Here is a 14,710-nt window from a genome sequence, read left to right as displayed (position 1 = left end):
TAAACACTTATAAAAAAGTTTGGTAGAATTACAGTGTGGCATTCCTTCTTTTTTTTTTACTCACCAGAGTAATCTTTTATTTACACTGTATTTTCTTGCTATTTCCTCGTTCTGAAATCATATATGCTTTTTTTTTCATATTTTTAATTTTTGGGGCAGCAAGGAGGGTGATGGTACCTCAAGAACAGATGAAAATTCAAACTATATACAAGCCAGTTCACAAAACACACAGAAAATGGACTGTATTAGTACAAGGACTTCAGTTTATATTTCATGAATTTTGTGCCTTGACAGTTATAACCATGACAAATGCAAAACAGGATTCTGGAATCATGACTTAAAGTACTGCTCTGCTGATCTAACCCTAACAATTATTACCTTCACGTAACTGCTCTGGCAGCTTCCATCGCTATCTGGAATATGGAAGTTACTATGGAAGGTCATCTCCAAGTGTTTGCTTTCATGTGCAATGATGGTCCATGTACATCTGGTGTTCATGGGAAAGTTTTGAGGCCAATGAGGGGATTTGATCACACCATTATCAGAATGAATGATTCCACCACAGCCTGCAAAAAACCAGCAACAGGTGGGAGAAATGTTCAAATATTTTTGGTTGGTGTCAGCTTTGAATGGCTGTTTCCTTCTGTGCCTGCAAGAGTGAGAGAGGAAAGTCCTGATACCCATTGAAACTTCATTTACCCCTCTTTTAAGTAATTTTCTTTCTCCCACCCCTGCAGTAGGGAGGTAGTTACACTCTAGGGAAGGTCTCTCTTCGTACTTCACTTTATTTTCTTCACAAGCTTGTTCTCCTTGCCAGTTCATACACTTTTGCTTTGGTCCATCTATACACTCCTGGCAAATTGAAGTGAGTATTGCTTTGAAAGACTGTAAGGACCAGGAACACATTAATGAGGAGCTTCTCCTGAGACTGTGCAGGTTCCTTCCCACACCCCACAGCATGCACATCATGACAGACAGCCATTCAGAAGAGCACTCTAGGGAAAAAACCCCAATCTACTAATGAATGATTTTTTCTTCTCACTCTGCAACATGAAAATATTGCAGTTCTACATATGAATCTCCTCAAGCTACATCCGTTTACCCAGGGCAAAATGGTGACTTCTCCAGTCCAGTCAGCCCTGTGGATCTCAGTGGGATTATGGAGAGGGTTGGAAAACATGACTTTAAAAATTGCTAACAGATTCATTTATAAAGGGGAATAACTGGTCATGGCTCTGTGGCAGCTCATGTTTTTATACATAGTACGTTTAGCTAATTTGAAACACATTTGCAAATACCATGCCAAGAATAATTTACTAGGGCTATGCGTACAGCACAAGCAACCCTTATTATTTCAGAGACGATGTAGTAAAAGGATGAATAAAGAGCAAAAAAAGGTTTATAACATTCCTTTTCTTCCTCTTAATTAAAAAAAAATATAGTTTTAAAAGGAAGATTTTATTTTTCATTCTTCTGTGTTAGTAATGGCATTTGTGTTTAGAAGGATGCAAAGCCAGATTTTGGTCACATATACCAAAAACCAGAGATTCTCAGTGAACAAATGAGAAAAAAGCTAAAGAAAGGAAATCAGGTACATAAAAAACCCCCAAACCCTCTCACAAAGTGAATATTACCTATACATATTGCACATGTAGGCTAATGTCTACTACATCATTGAAGAGTGGTTTTCCTCGCAGATGAAATCTCAGTGAGAACAGTGTAAAAATCCTGCTTAAGTGACAGTGTATATTCATGCAAGTGCAGACTATTGATATGTTTAAAAAGACACTCCGTCACTACTACTAAAAGACACTGCTACATTATTAATGGATAGAAAGGTGATCAGCATCAGCCAGGAGGTTTGCAGCTGTAGGTGACAGTAGGGAGCACTTGGCCAGCTCTGTTCTGAGGTAGGAAGGTACAGTGATTTCTGTCCTGTCACTATCTGCCACATCTACACTCGCCTTCAGTCCTCTATTTACTTTTTGAGGTACACTGTGCAAATAGTGAGCTACCTTTTTTTAAAATCGAGAGATCTGATAATCTCAACAGAAGGATGGTAGCTTTGAAAAACGTACCATTCAATCCTGCATGTATATCACCTTCAAAAGGGTACCAACATCTCCACTGCAGTGGAAGAGGTTTAGGCTGTTGAGACATGTGCTCTTTGAGAAGTTCTGTCTGCCTCTCTGTTTTGAAACTGACCTCTTCCTAGTTTTAAGTGTTTAAACCAAATCAAACTGTGGAACAATTGTTATTCATAAAATGAAATGTCTCATAGTCACTGACAATAGATACCACTGCTGGGAGGCTAATGGACATGGTATCAATTTACAGCCATCAAGAAGTTGCCAGTATGAGACTTAAAAAGTACAAAATCAGTCTAAGTTTTATTTCCTTCTGTGAGATCAGACAGCAATGGTTTAATACTTGATTTTTTTAATGTTGCCTTCTTTCAGTGATGCTGAAGATGTTGCTACGTATTTCTTTTGTTAGTTAATGCAAACTTACCTAAAGATTCTGATGTCCATGTTGCATAGAAGCCACCTCCTTGAATTGAGTGATCAGAGTTAAAGATGACAAGTAGTTTGCTGGAACCAGACCGAATTGTCCCAGGGGATGTGTTTCCACAATATTTCCCTATGACAGGAGACCCTGGAGATCCACCATTCAGGATAGTAACAGAATCCCACTTACAAACTGAATGATTTTCAATGTGGAAGGCTGTAAAAGTAAGCTGCAACACACAAAAGTGACATTCAGGTGCTAAAACCAGTCACTCCAGGGAGGGTTTAGAGCAATTCCAGCCAGATCCTGTAGCCATCCTGGTACAATGATTTCTGGGTATGCTTAGAAATCCAACCCATGCTTCATGATGCTTTCCTGTAAGTATTGCTTGGAATCTTACCACTATAAGTAAGAGCAGCTACTTAGCTTGAAGATAGAAATGGAAAAGAAATGCATAGGTTCAAACTGGCATTACTGGGACTTAACCATACTTTGAAGCTAAGTATGTGCTTCAAAACAGTCTTGAATATGTGTGGGTGTTGAACTCAAGGCTTCTGGTCATGAAATACAAGTAGTTATGTAAGCAGAAGGCTCTGGATTTTTTTTTCTTCCTATTATTCTGAATCGATGTACTAACAGTTGCTAAAAATAATGTTAGTTTCCATTAAAACAGAAACAGTTCCATGGTTCATTCCTGTGGGCCTGGAAGCATCACATAAACAGACTAGGCGGGGCAGGCAGCTTCTGACCCTGTCTTCCTCCCACACTGATTCCATTTGTCCTTGCAGTGATATGCACACAGGTGGGATTTCCAGTTCAAAGATTTAGATTGCTGATGCAGTAGACTCCTGCATTTGTCGATGCTGAAATATTGATGTACACTAATTACTGCCTGGCCCTGTTACAATCAGTCTTTTTTTCTTACCAGTTTCAGGAGCAGGATCTTTGTAGAAAAGTTTAGTGAACACATAATATTTCCCCCTGTACATTTTGTGTGTATTCATTCCCAAAAGAACTCTGCCTCAGTCAAAGACTAAATACAAATTTAGCTCTAATGGTTTAAATTCAGACCAGCAACTGAAACTGGCATCTTATATTGCAAAATTTAGTCTGCCTTCATTGAGGGGGCCGCCACTCAGTCCTTTCAAAACAGAAATCTGCTTCCATCTGCTTAAGATTAGTTCTGCTTTAAACAAGCTTGTGGATTAAATAGACACTTTGTGTTCTCTTAAAATAATCCTGTATTCCCTGAAGTAAGTACCTAGGCAGTGGTCAGAATATCATGCAGCGGAATAATTAGGACTACTGGTTTGCATTTCTACGAAATACCTTTTTAGTTGTAAACAAGGAAAACATGATAGGGAAATTAATGAAAGACATTACATATGAAAATCTGCAATGTGTTTTAACAAAAGTGCTTTTCAGATACTTTTCTGACCTGGACCATAAATATCAATGATTGGACCTGTTCTTGAAAGAATCAGTCAAATAATTCAGTGAGTTAAGTTTCACACTGCTTGGTTATAAAGGTGCTTAAATTGGTCTCTCAGGAGTTTGACTCAAGAAAGTAGTACCTTGGGCACCTGTTAATAGTTATTGGGAAATAAAAGCAGCATCTCATAGATGTTATTTGTACCAGAAATCATAGTATCTTCCAGACCATTAAGACACAGAAGTAACTTTCTAGTGGCTTGTAACTTCTCTGAGGAGAAGAAATACCTTCAGCCTCATATTCCTTCTCATGATATTGAGAATATCCATGCATATCTAATAAAATGAGTTATTTTAGGTTTTCTAACTAGTTTTTTTAACCAAGTCACTGTTTAAAGGAGAAGTCAGTGCTATGTTTTGAGGTCAAGTTATACCAGGATCCTTCTGATTTTCAAAAAGCACAGTCTAGTTTGGTTATCTTCATTCCCCCTCTTAGTTAAGGTTGATGGGGACATATTTCATTTCTCCACATTTCTGATTTTCCAATTTGTCTCAAACCTGTTCCTCAAGACTCAGAAGATTCTTCTCACACTGTCAGCTGTGCACATAATCATGACATTACGTTACTCACAGTGACAGTTTCACCTTCAGGGGCTTCCAACAACCAGGAGCAGTGAGTCAGACTGCTGTAAGGCTCTGGGTAGTTAGGGCTTGAGATAACTCCCCTTTCGCCTGACTGTATACCACCACAGGCTGAAGGAAAAAAAAATTTCAATACATTTTAGGAACGGAAAACTATAATCAAACAAATGGAAGATTATTCAGCTTATAATAGTACTAAAACGTATTTCAGTTAGACTGATACAGGTAAAGATGAACAATTTCTTTGGGAAAATCCATGTTTTAAAATGTTTATCATTGAATAGTGAGTAAACAGATGCAATGACCTTGAAACTTTGCATTTTTTCTGACACTTAATATAGCTCTGCAAAACCTTAGCCAACTGACACTTAGAGCTGCTTCTTGCACCTTATCTTCCATTTACTTATCTCAGACACTTAAGAAAATCAGTGCCATTCTTGGACCAACACAATCAAGTAAAAAAGTTGTTGATGTGTCTAGAGAAGCCCCAAGGCTAAATTCAGCTGTGACAGGAAGACTAGTTGTGTTGGCACATAAATGGCAAAGTGGTGTAATTTGCACTGATACGGCTTTAAGTGGATTTCAAAATTAGTGCTAAGGTTCAAGCAGCAGAATGCATTTCAGCTCTGCTAGCACTCTGGAGACCTATTTGAAGTAAGTCAAACTTGGCTGGTGCTACCTGTTACATCCCTATTCCCAAGAGCAACCAGCTGTTATGAGTGTTGCATAGCATTGCAAAACCTCAAATGCAGTTTGGGGAATGGGAACAGTGAGGCAGAAAATAAATCTGAAAATTCAGCTGCTAGCACGTGCTTGCTCTAGAAGGATATAAATAGTGGCAGGGACCGTGTAACTTTGAGGGCCTCTTTAAGAGCTGATCCCATCACGCATATTCTCAGTATCACCAAATGAATGGCAACATTCCCCAGAAGTGCCTCAGTTGGCAAAGGTAGCAGTCTAGCAAGTCATTTACCTTCATATGTGTAATGGGCCAAGAATCCTTTATCTTCTGTGTTTTCATCACTTAAAAAGTGTACCCAGACCTGTGGGGCAGCTATGACTAGTGGTACAGATGGTGCAGCCTGACCACAAAGTCTGGCTATTAGCTCTCCATCAGCATCCCCTAAGTAAAGAAAGAAAAAAAAACACAACAATTTTTGAGTCCTAGAAGAGCTACAGTAGCATAAAGGAATAGGGCAAACATACATTTCCTTGTGTTTTAACTAGAAAACAGAGAAAAGTACATAATCACACTTAGTAACTGATTTTTTGTTATGGACATAAGGAGAGTGCTGCAGTTCATTGCTGGGATCTAAATCTTGGCAACAAGGAAGTTCTCACCAAAGCTATATTTATGATCCTTTTAGTACCCTGGACTCCTTCTCTCCCCTTTCTGCCACCCTGAACACTTTCATTTTGTATGTCTCATCAGAACCCTCATTGTTCTGCCTCAAAACTACAGACTTTTGGGGGGCAGAACACTGGGAAGAGATGACCCAAGGACTGTAACACATGGAAACCTATTGAATCTTTGTTTTTATGACATCCTCATTAAAGTCAAACAGGGATTTTGAGTTTTCTACCATATAGGGATGTGCATCATCCATGAAAAAGCTGTCACTGCTGTATTAACAGTAGGCATCTCTTTCCTAGGGAGATCAACATATTGTTCTCTGTATGGCAAAAAATGCCAGCATTTGCTTTAGGTTCAAATCCTTGAACCTAAAAGGAAGCACAACACAGTCCACTATACTTCTGTGGCACTACAACTTTGCTCATGTTGGTGTAAGCTCTTATCCGTCACATTGGCAAAAGTATCAGTTTCTGTTTATTACTGATAAATTATCAGGAGAAAGAAAAGAAGTGTAATAGCATTCCCCATGACATCCAGGCAATGCCATTCCCAAGTTCACTTCTCTAACAATAGTAGGCTGCTGGTCTTAAAAGTCTGTATTCAAAAAGCAATTTGTAGCTCCACATGTAATGACAGACTGTTCTTGCAGTAGAGCAAGAGGGAGAAATTTTGGGTGTTCTTCAAAGCCCTTTCACAGTTATTCTAAGTCACACGGTTGAGTGACTTCATGTTTCTGTCATATATGGTGATGCAGCCACCATTTGAAATGCCTTGAAGCACAAGGATAAAAAGTGACATATAATAAAATTCTATTAATGTAAAATACAAAGAGAATGGCTACAAACTGCCTTGTTAACATGCATTGATGTTGATATTGAGCTGTACAAGCAGAAGGCACTCATGATAAATGATATTACTATTTTGTCAGGAAAAAATAGTAATATCTACTTTGAGTATGTGAAGTATATGTTTTGTGCACATCTTATGAGGTGATTGTGTGACAGATGTGACGCAGGTTACTCAGTCTCTACGGTGTGAAAAGTGACACCTATCATTGCTTTCATGAATGGTCAGCTGGCTAGAGAACTAGACTGTTGATAAACAGAAAATGGAAACAGAAATACTGTGCTGTAAGATATCATTCAAACTGAAGGCAATGGTCTGAAAGACAAAACCAAGAGTTTCCACAAAAGCCAAAAGTTAAGAGTTTATTTCACTGTAGCAGTATGCTCAGCTGTATTACCGTGTACAGACTACATGCACACACCTGATAATTTAATAACTCAATATAAACCCTTATCCTAAGAAATTTAAAATATTTATTTTATCTATTTAGCTTAAATATTTCTCAGTGAATACATACAGTTAATTCCACTTTTTTCCTTTTTTTCTTTGAGTACCATGACATGTATTGTATGGGTATCACAAAAGAATTTTGCACATCTTGGCTTCATTTGGGGTCTCTCGGGTAACTTATTGTTGAATTGGACCTTTCCCCAACTACACATCTGCTGTGTCAAGAGTCTTAAACAATACCTGCCTGAGTCTAGTGATATTCTGCACTATTTGCATCTCAGTGCTCATTAAATGTTACTTGTCAGCATACACATATGAGTTAGGGCATTCTGCTTTTGACACAAGACTAGTTGAGAGACTGAAGTTCCATTAGTATGGCTGAAGTGAACATTACTATTTAGATGACAAAACTGTGTAGAGCAAAACAAGACTGCACTTTCTCCCCTCTCCTTTGACTGTATTGCCTGGAGGCCTGAGGTTCATGATGAAGTGAGTAGTAGGAATGGATGTGTAACAAAGCAGATATATTTTATTATTTCTCTATCTGAGTTTTCTTTCTATTATTCCCCAGCTCCAGTGCATACATGGGAGAGAACTCCTAGGCTATGCAGCTATGCATGCTCTGGCTCTACAGAGGACAAACCAATGCTACACAATCAAAAGCTCTTGCTCAAGTGAATGCAAATAAGGATGTAAAGGATTCCCGCTCTCAACCTTTTCACATCTTTCAAAATTGATTTCCTGGTAAATTAGAACCTGCTCTCTCTGGGACTCACAGATACAGCCCTCAGTGAAGGAGACAGCTGCAGCTTTCATACTACACTTGGCATTAGCTGAGTGACTTTCATATGACATTTCCAGTTGCTGTTCCTGCAGATAGCTAAAGATGCACAAATATGCAGAGACATTAGTGGTGCATTAATCCTGTGATTTTTATTTTCCTTTTAAATGCTTCAGTCTGTATTTTGTGATGCAATCGCACAGGAAATATGGATTCCTTTCTGGAGAATCATCTTATAGACTACAAAAATGGGGTATGCAGCCCAGAGAGTATGAATAATTAAAGCATACTTTACTCCATTCCTGTTGTCCCTGGAGACATTGCAGGACCAGGGAGAGAATGGGCAGTGAACCAAATAAATTGTTTTGAGCATTCTAACTTCCATCTTTCAAGGAAGATGAAGTTCATATTTTCCCTTGTAATGAGAGAGTCAGGTTGGTATTGCAAACACCAAAATAATTTATCCTCCTAACATACCTATCCAGTTTTCTATTTTCTGCCCTGAAAGAAAAGGTGACCAAATGCATGCATCAATTGCTCTGGTAGTGAAATCCCGCTCCTGGTCATGGATGCAGCATGGAAGGCATAATGTGAACACTCTCAAATGTACAGATTCTACAATTCTCTGCAAATATATATGAACAAGAATTGGCACAAACGGAGTTGCACGACCAGAATCTTGACAGGCTTTATCCATTCTCCTGCTGAACATACAAACCTATTCGTAACTCTAGGTAGTCATACTGGCAGTTCTGGTGATGTTCCAAGTGGAAATCCTCGAAAGACACATAAATGGATGAATTATAGTGGGAGGGGTTTTCAATTATCCATTCACAGTTCAGGTTATTTGTGTAATTTTTGATGCCATCATAACCAGGAGAGGAGAAATTCCCACCTACATGTCCCACCAGGATTCCACCACAAACTGCAGAAATAAAATACAGTTTATTAAAAAATAGTAATAATTCCTGTATGAAGTGAAATCTTGCCCCTGTTTATTCAGATATGCTCATGTCAGAAAGCACATGTCCTGATTAGATCAAAACCTTTTCCATCTCCTTATTTTTCATAATTTACTGCTATGTACAAGAGAATTCTTGCCTATTGTCCTAGAATTTATTGTCAAGTCTTTAAAAACACGTGTAAAGCAAAGAACAATTATGTACAGTATCAAATAAAATATTTCAACAGTACTATCAATACAACAAGCATTATTTAACATTTCAATAAAATCTCACTACAGCTTCAGTTCAGTATTGCTCAGCCCTGTCATTAACGAATTTGAGACTCAAGAGAAAATTTTTCTGAAACACACCCTCAAGAGCAATACACTCACGCTACAGTAGGATGCTTGGGGTGGGAGTTGGAAAATCAAGTTCAAAAGACTCAAGGATATAGTAGTAAGGCTCTGGCAGCTGCCTCCTCTCTGGAGGCTGAGCTTGCAAAAGTAGGTTAGCTGCACTATTTCACAAGCTACAATAAATTAATTACACCCCTGAGTAATAAGGAAGCACTTGAATTATTCAATTTGTCTATGGCACTATGCTTTTTCGAAATTTTCATGGAATAAGGCCACTTCATACCATCTCTTACTCAAGACCAAGTACAAAACAGTAGAACAGTAGGGAGAGCAGGGACTGTGATCCATATCTATTCCCATCCAGGGATGTAAGAGAAAAAAGGTATCAGAGATTTGTTATCTGTTTAGGTAATTTTTTGTTATATGTGCCAGTACTTTACCTATGGCATGGCTCACCAAAGATCAACCACTTAATTCAAAAACATACACTACCTGCATCTTCACTAGATGTATACGAGACACTGAAACCTCTGGTTGCACGGGACATGTCTGTCACCAAAATGACTTTCATTGTGTTTCCAGTGGATTTCACCTCAGTGCCTGGATTTACCTCTCCACACAGCTTGGCCAGCCGGGGAGAATTCTGTCTAAGGCCATTGTAAACCTGTGGGGTCAGAGTAAACTCTTATGAGATCAATATATAGTAGTCTGATGAGCATCTCCTGTATCATTTAACAGTGTTTCACATCTTTAATATGAGGTTCATTGATGTCCCTCACAGCGGGTTATTTCTCAAACTACCTTGGCACAAACTTGCATTGCCTTGAGTGGAGGAGGTCCTGAAGCAAAACATTAAAAATAACTTGCTCATTTTGATGAAACACAAACATATTCTCTCCATCTCTTTCCTTTTTAAAAAGAGAAATTGAAATAGTTTTATTGGGAAGAATACTGCAGTTTAGCTCAATATTTATATATTCAATCACTTAATAAGATACTGATCATGTTTATTTCATTTCAAATCATTGCCTTTGTATTCTTGTTAAAGCCAACATCAGCTTTATCAAAATCTTCAACATATTGAGTGCTGGTGGGTGTTTTTGATTAATTCAAACATTTCACTTTTTGATGATCCAGAGGTATTTTTCTCAGTTTCTTTCATACAGTCCTTAGGCTAGGAGTTAATTTCCTTCTTTCTACGACTGCCTCAGCAGTGCAAGCAAGGCTGAAATGATGTTTCCCACTGAGAATTGGAATTTGTTAGAGTGTTGAATGCATAAAAGCTAGCAGGAAAAATCTTCCTTTAAGAGATCATTAATTTATAAAAAGCCAGCTCCCAATGCTTTGCCTAAAGCATCTGTGAAGGAAAACAAGGGAAACATCATCTACAAATCCCAAGGGATAGCTACTTCACCCCTCCCCATGCTTGTGCATGGGCTGGCTTCTGATCATCCTACAGTTAATTCCTGTGTTTGCACTGCTAATCCGAACAAATGGGAAACTAAATCTATCTCTCATTTCTGCAATTTTATAGAGGAATCACATTTTTCAGGTATTTGTACATCTATTCAGGTTAAGGTCTAGATGCCAGGTTTGATAATTTTTTTTTCACTAAATAATCAGAAATCTAAAATAAACATGATAAAATAACCAATGTTTATCCCTTTGAAGATGGAGGGTGATAAAGAGGTAGAGTTTTCTGAGATCTCCCTATCCTTCTTTCAGAATATACAAGGTCCCACCCAGTAGTAGTCATTTATTGCAATCCTTGGCTTTTTCTCTCTCCCTCTTTTTTTTTCTTTTTTAATTGACAGCAGTAAGTAACAACAGCAGTAGCAACCTCCAAAGTCAAAAGAGACCTGGAACTGACTGATGGACTTTGTGTCCACAGAAAAGAGACCTTGAAAGCTTTCAAAAACCCCAGAACCTTTTTCCATAATCGATAAAGAGATAGTTCCAATTATTTTTTTCCAAGTCTTCCACTCTGCCTTGGCCGCAATTTCAAAAATTCCACACTCTAAAACAAGCAGATGAGTTTATATGGTCTACAGAGGTAACTTTCTCCCATTTATCTGTTTTCCCTAGATTAAATTATGATTTGTCTTTAAACCATACATAGACCTAGAAGTGACATTTCAGCTTTATTACATCCACTAGTACTCCATAAAGGGATTAGGAAGAGCAATTTCTGCCTTTATACCCAATACTCACAGCCACATAATCTGATGAGCAGCTCCAGTGGTCTTCAGTTTTCATATCATTAAAGGTTAGAGTCACACGTCGTCCTTCTTCCACTGTGATCCTCCATTCACACACTCGGTTATGTGGGTATAGGTTGGGATAGTTGGGTGAAGTAAATGTTCCAACAGGGGCAGTAAGATCCCCACCACATTCTGAAATACCCAAGTATTAGGACACTTCTTAGAGTAAAGCATTGCTTATAGAATTATAGCAAAAAAAAACCCAATAATGCAAGAAAGAGAGATCCTGAGAGGTTAATTTGATTGGCCTACCCTGTCCACATATTTACCTACACAGCTACATTCCTGCCAGTCTTTATCACTCAGCCATAAATGCAGTTGAATATTAACTGACCAAAGCAGCTCTTTTTAGTCCATTTATTAACATTGTCTTCTCTGAAGGGCTCATCCCAGGCTTCAGAAGCCTATGAGTGACACACAGGCTTTGATGTGAAGTGACACAAGCCTCTCACTGTGGCAAGACTGAGACATTTCTGCCCTTCAGATGACTGGGCAGAGCTACACAGAACGAGCAGGGTCTTAGAGCGGGTAACAATATAATAACCTGACTGGCCACAGTCCTGGGCAACTTCCTCTACCTGACCCTGCTTGAGCAGGGGGTTGGACTACCTCATCTCCAGAGGCCCCTTCCCACCTCAGTGTTTCTGCAGTTCTGTGATTCTGCTTAAAACCCATAGGTTAAAAACTATTGATTTTAGGGAGATTTAAGAATACCACTCACCTCAGAGGGACAGAATAACAAAGGAAAATTACAGCATTTCTCTACCTTCTTGCTCAACAAGAGGGATGTGGGGAGAGTATGTTAGGACAACTCTAGACTAATTGCTGAAGAGAAAAGGAGTGGAAGAGTATGCTTCATTGTGCAAGACCTACCACTGATGGCAACACCCATTATAGCAGGAGACTGCTTGCTTCACAAAGTTTCATCTCAGCTAAGTGGTTGCCAGAGAACTCTATTCATATTTCCCCCTGAGTTTATATTTAAGAGCAAATAACACACCCCTCCAAGAAAAAGTGATCTACAGTATATGCTCTATTAGTGCAATACAATCTGTGGTATATGTTGCTTCCTCAAAGTATCTCACAACGTTACAAATCCAACCTTCAGTACTGGAATCAAAGTGCAGTCTGAATCCTCGGGCATTGACTGATCCATCAGTGACAAACTTGACATAAGCAAAACTGTCAGAGGTGTCCACAGCATCAGGGAGAGTATTACCACAGTACCTGCCCAACAAATTTCCTGCAAAAATCACATACAGAAAGACAGTTTTATATCAATATATTGTTTATATTTATATTTATATTTATATTTATATTTATATTTATATTTATATTTATATGTATATTTATATTTATATTTATATTTATATTTATATTTATATTGAAGGATCATTTTCTAGTTTAACTGGACAGGCAGGAGTAAACCAGTAAAATCAAGTTATTGCTGGCAAATAGAAGGGGGTTGTTTGCCTCACTTTGCATCAGCAAGCAAGGCAGACAGAAGCAAATACTGTATACTGAAAAGGCTCACTTTGTACTCAAAGGGAAATGCTTTCAGGAACCTCTGGTGAGGTTTCATAGTAGTACTGGGGAGGGAAAGACAAACACTGAAATAATTCTCTAACCAGAAGCGTTGTATTCTCGGATCTCCACAAAGTCATTTGTGCACTCGGAGGAGTTTTGAATATCTAGGCCTTCTAGTCTGATGGTAAGATAGTGGCCCCTGGGGCCCTGCAGAAACCATTCACACAGCAGGTTGTCTTGATAATGAATGTCAGGATACCCCGTGCTTTCGATGATGCCAGTTTGTCCTGTCACTGTCCCACCACAGGGAGCTGCAAAAGAAAGAATATTGTTTGGTTGACTGAAGGACCTCAGAAAGATGATCATTTTCCTAAACAGGAGTTAAAGCTAAGGCACAACTGACTTGTTCCCTAACTGTGGCAATAAAACAGGAATTGCTTTCCAGTTAAAAATATTCCATGTTCTCCAGCTAATTCAACCAGTCCTAGTTTGTTTTTTGTTGCTGTTTTTTTTTCACACACACACGTCCCCTGCTGTTGCAAGCAACCCCTCCTCTCTGTCATATCTTTTATAACTTGAACAAATTCACAGTTTTCAATCTAATCTTCACCTATGTCCATATTTAGCAGAAAATCTTGAAAAGATGTATCAAATAAATTATAAAGCAATGCAGTTTGCTAAGCATGGATCTAAATTTTTTATGACTGGCAAAAGTTGACTCCTGGTATGGGCCTACAGCTATGGTCTAGACTCTTCTTTCCTGTTGTCCCTTCCTGTTCACATTCCACTCCTTGTGATGCCTTGGTAACTGATCATTGCACAATTTGTAAAATAGCTTCAAAAGTTTCATTTTTAATTTTCTCTCTCTGAACACTCATTTCTCTGTAGTACCTGCAAACATAAGTTTGTATTAATAAGGTTTACAGCCAACATGTGCTTGCAGACACATGGTGTGATTCTTCAGGGGGCCCCGTGCAGGGCCAGGAGTTGGACTTTGATGATCCTTGTGGATCCCTTCCAACTCAGGATATTCTATGATTCTATGAAACAATATTTCCAGGAGGAATTTATTGGAATTTTTTTTACAGTGAATTCTGTGTCTGTCTGTTACAATCTTGCCATGGCAATAACAGTTGTGTTCTAACTGTCTCCTCCTCTGAGTGATCAGTGCTTTGTGTCAGGATGACTGGCATCCAGCTAAGATTCTGTAAATCCATTAGGGTTAAATGTAAGTTGTGGCTTCATATACTAACAAGTATATATATACGGGTTCCTTCAGTTTTCATATTCAGAAATAGCACATTATTTTGGCTTAAGTGCTTGAGATCTAATGCAATCAGCAAAATTCTGTGTAAAAACAATATATTCCACTGTTAATATATTTTAAAACAATATATTAACAATCGTAGACTTTCCTATATGAATGATACTAACATAATTATTCTTTGAAGATTATTAACATTATCAAAAACAAAAAAGTAGCATATTTCTCAGTCTGACCAAAGACTATTTTTTCTCTAATGTTAAAACTTTGCTAGTGCTTTCCAACCTGTTTTTGCAGTTTGAGAGCAAATAATTTTAAAGTATTTCTCTTCCCAACTGACAAATAA

The 14,710-nt window shown here is 38.3% G+C and overlaps 1 protein-coding gene across 1 annotated transcript in view; it reads right to left on the bottom strand.

The window, feature by feature from the left end:
* Positions 1–14,710, bottom strand: part of CUBN (cubilin) — a 143,199-nt gene that overhangs the window by 30,855 nt on the left and 97,634 nt on the right. Inside the window, exons 46-54 of the mRNA XM_027720543.2 lie at positions 13,202–13,411; positions 12,676–12,816; positions 11,524–11,705; positions 9,805–9,976; positions 8,731–8,937; positions 5,555–5,704; positions 4,571–4,692; positions 2,512–2,737; positions 379–566 (exon numbers count right to left, since the gene is read on the bottom strand). Of these exons, the coding sequence (XP_027576344.2) occupies positions 379–566; positions 2,512–2,737; positions 4,571–4,692; positions 5,555–5,704; positions 8,731–8,937; positions 9,805–9,976; positions 11,524–11,705; positions 12,676–12,816; positions 13,202–13,411 (1,598 nt within the window). The remainder of the gene's footprint in view (positions 1–378; positions 567–2,511; positions 2,738–4,570; positions 4,693–5,554; positions 5,705–8,730; positions 8,938–9,804; positions 9,977–11,523; positions 11,706–12,675; positions 12,817–13,201; positions 13,412–14,710) is intronic.

This window comes from Pipra filicauda, unplaced genomic scaffold, assembly GCF_003945595.2.
Source record: "Pipra filicauda isolate LSUMZ 115617 unplaced genomic scaffold, ASM394559v2 scaffold65_size3143899_pilon, whole genome shotgun sequence".
NCBI lineage: Eukaryota > Metazoa > Chordata > Aves > Passeriformes > Pipridae > Pipra > Pipra filicauda.
The sequence above is the reverse complement of the archived record's forward strand: the minus strand, read 5'-3'. Positions and strand labels throughout refer to the sequence as shown.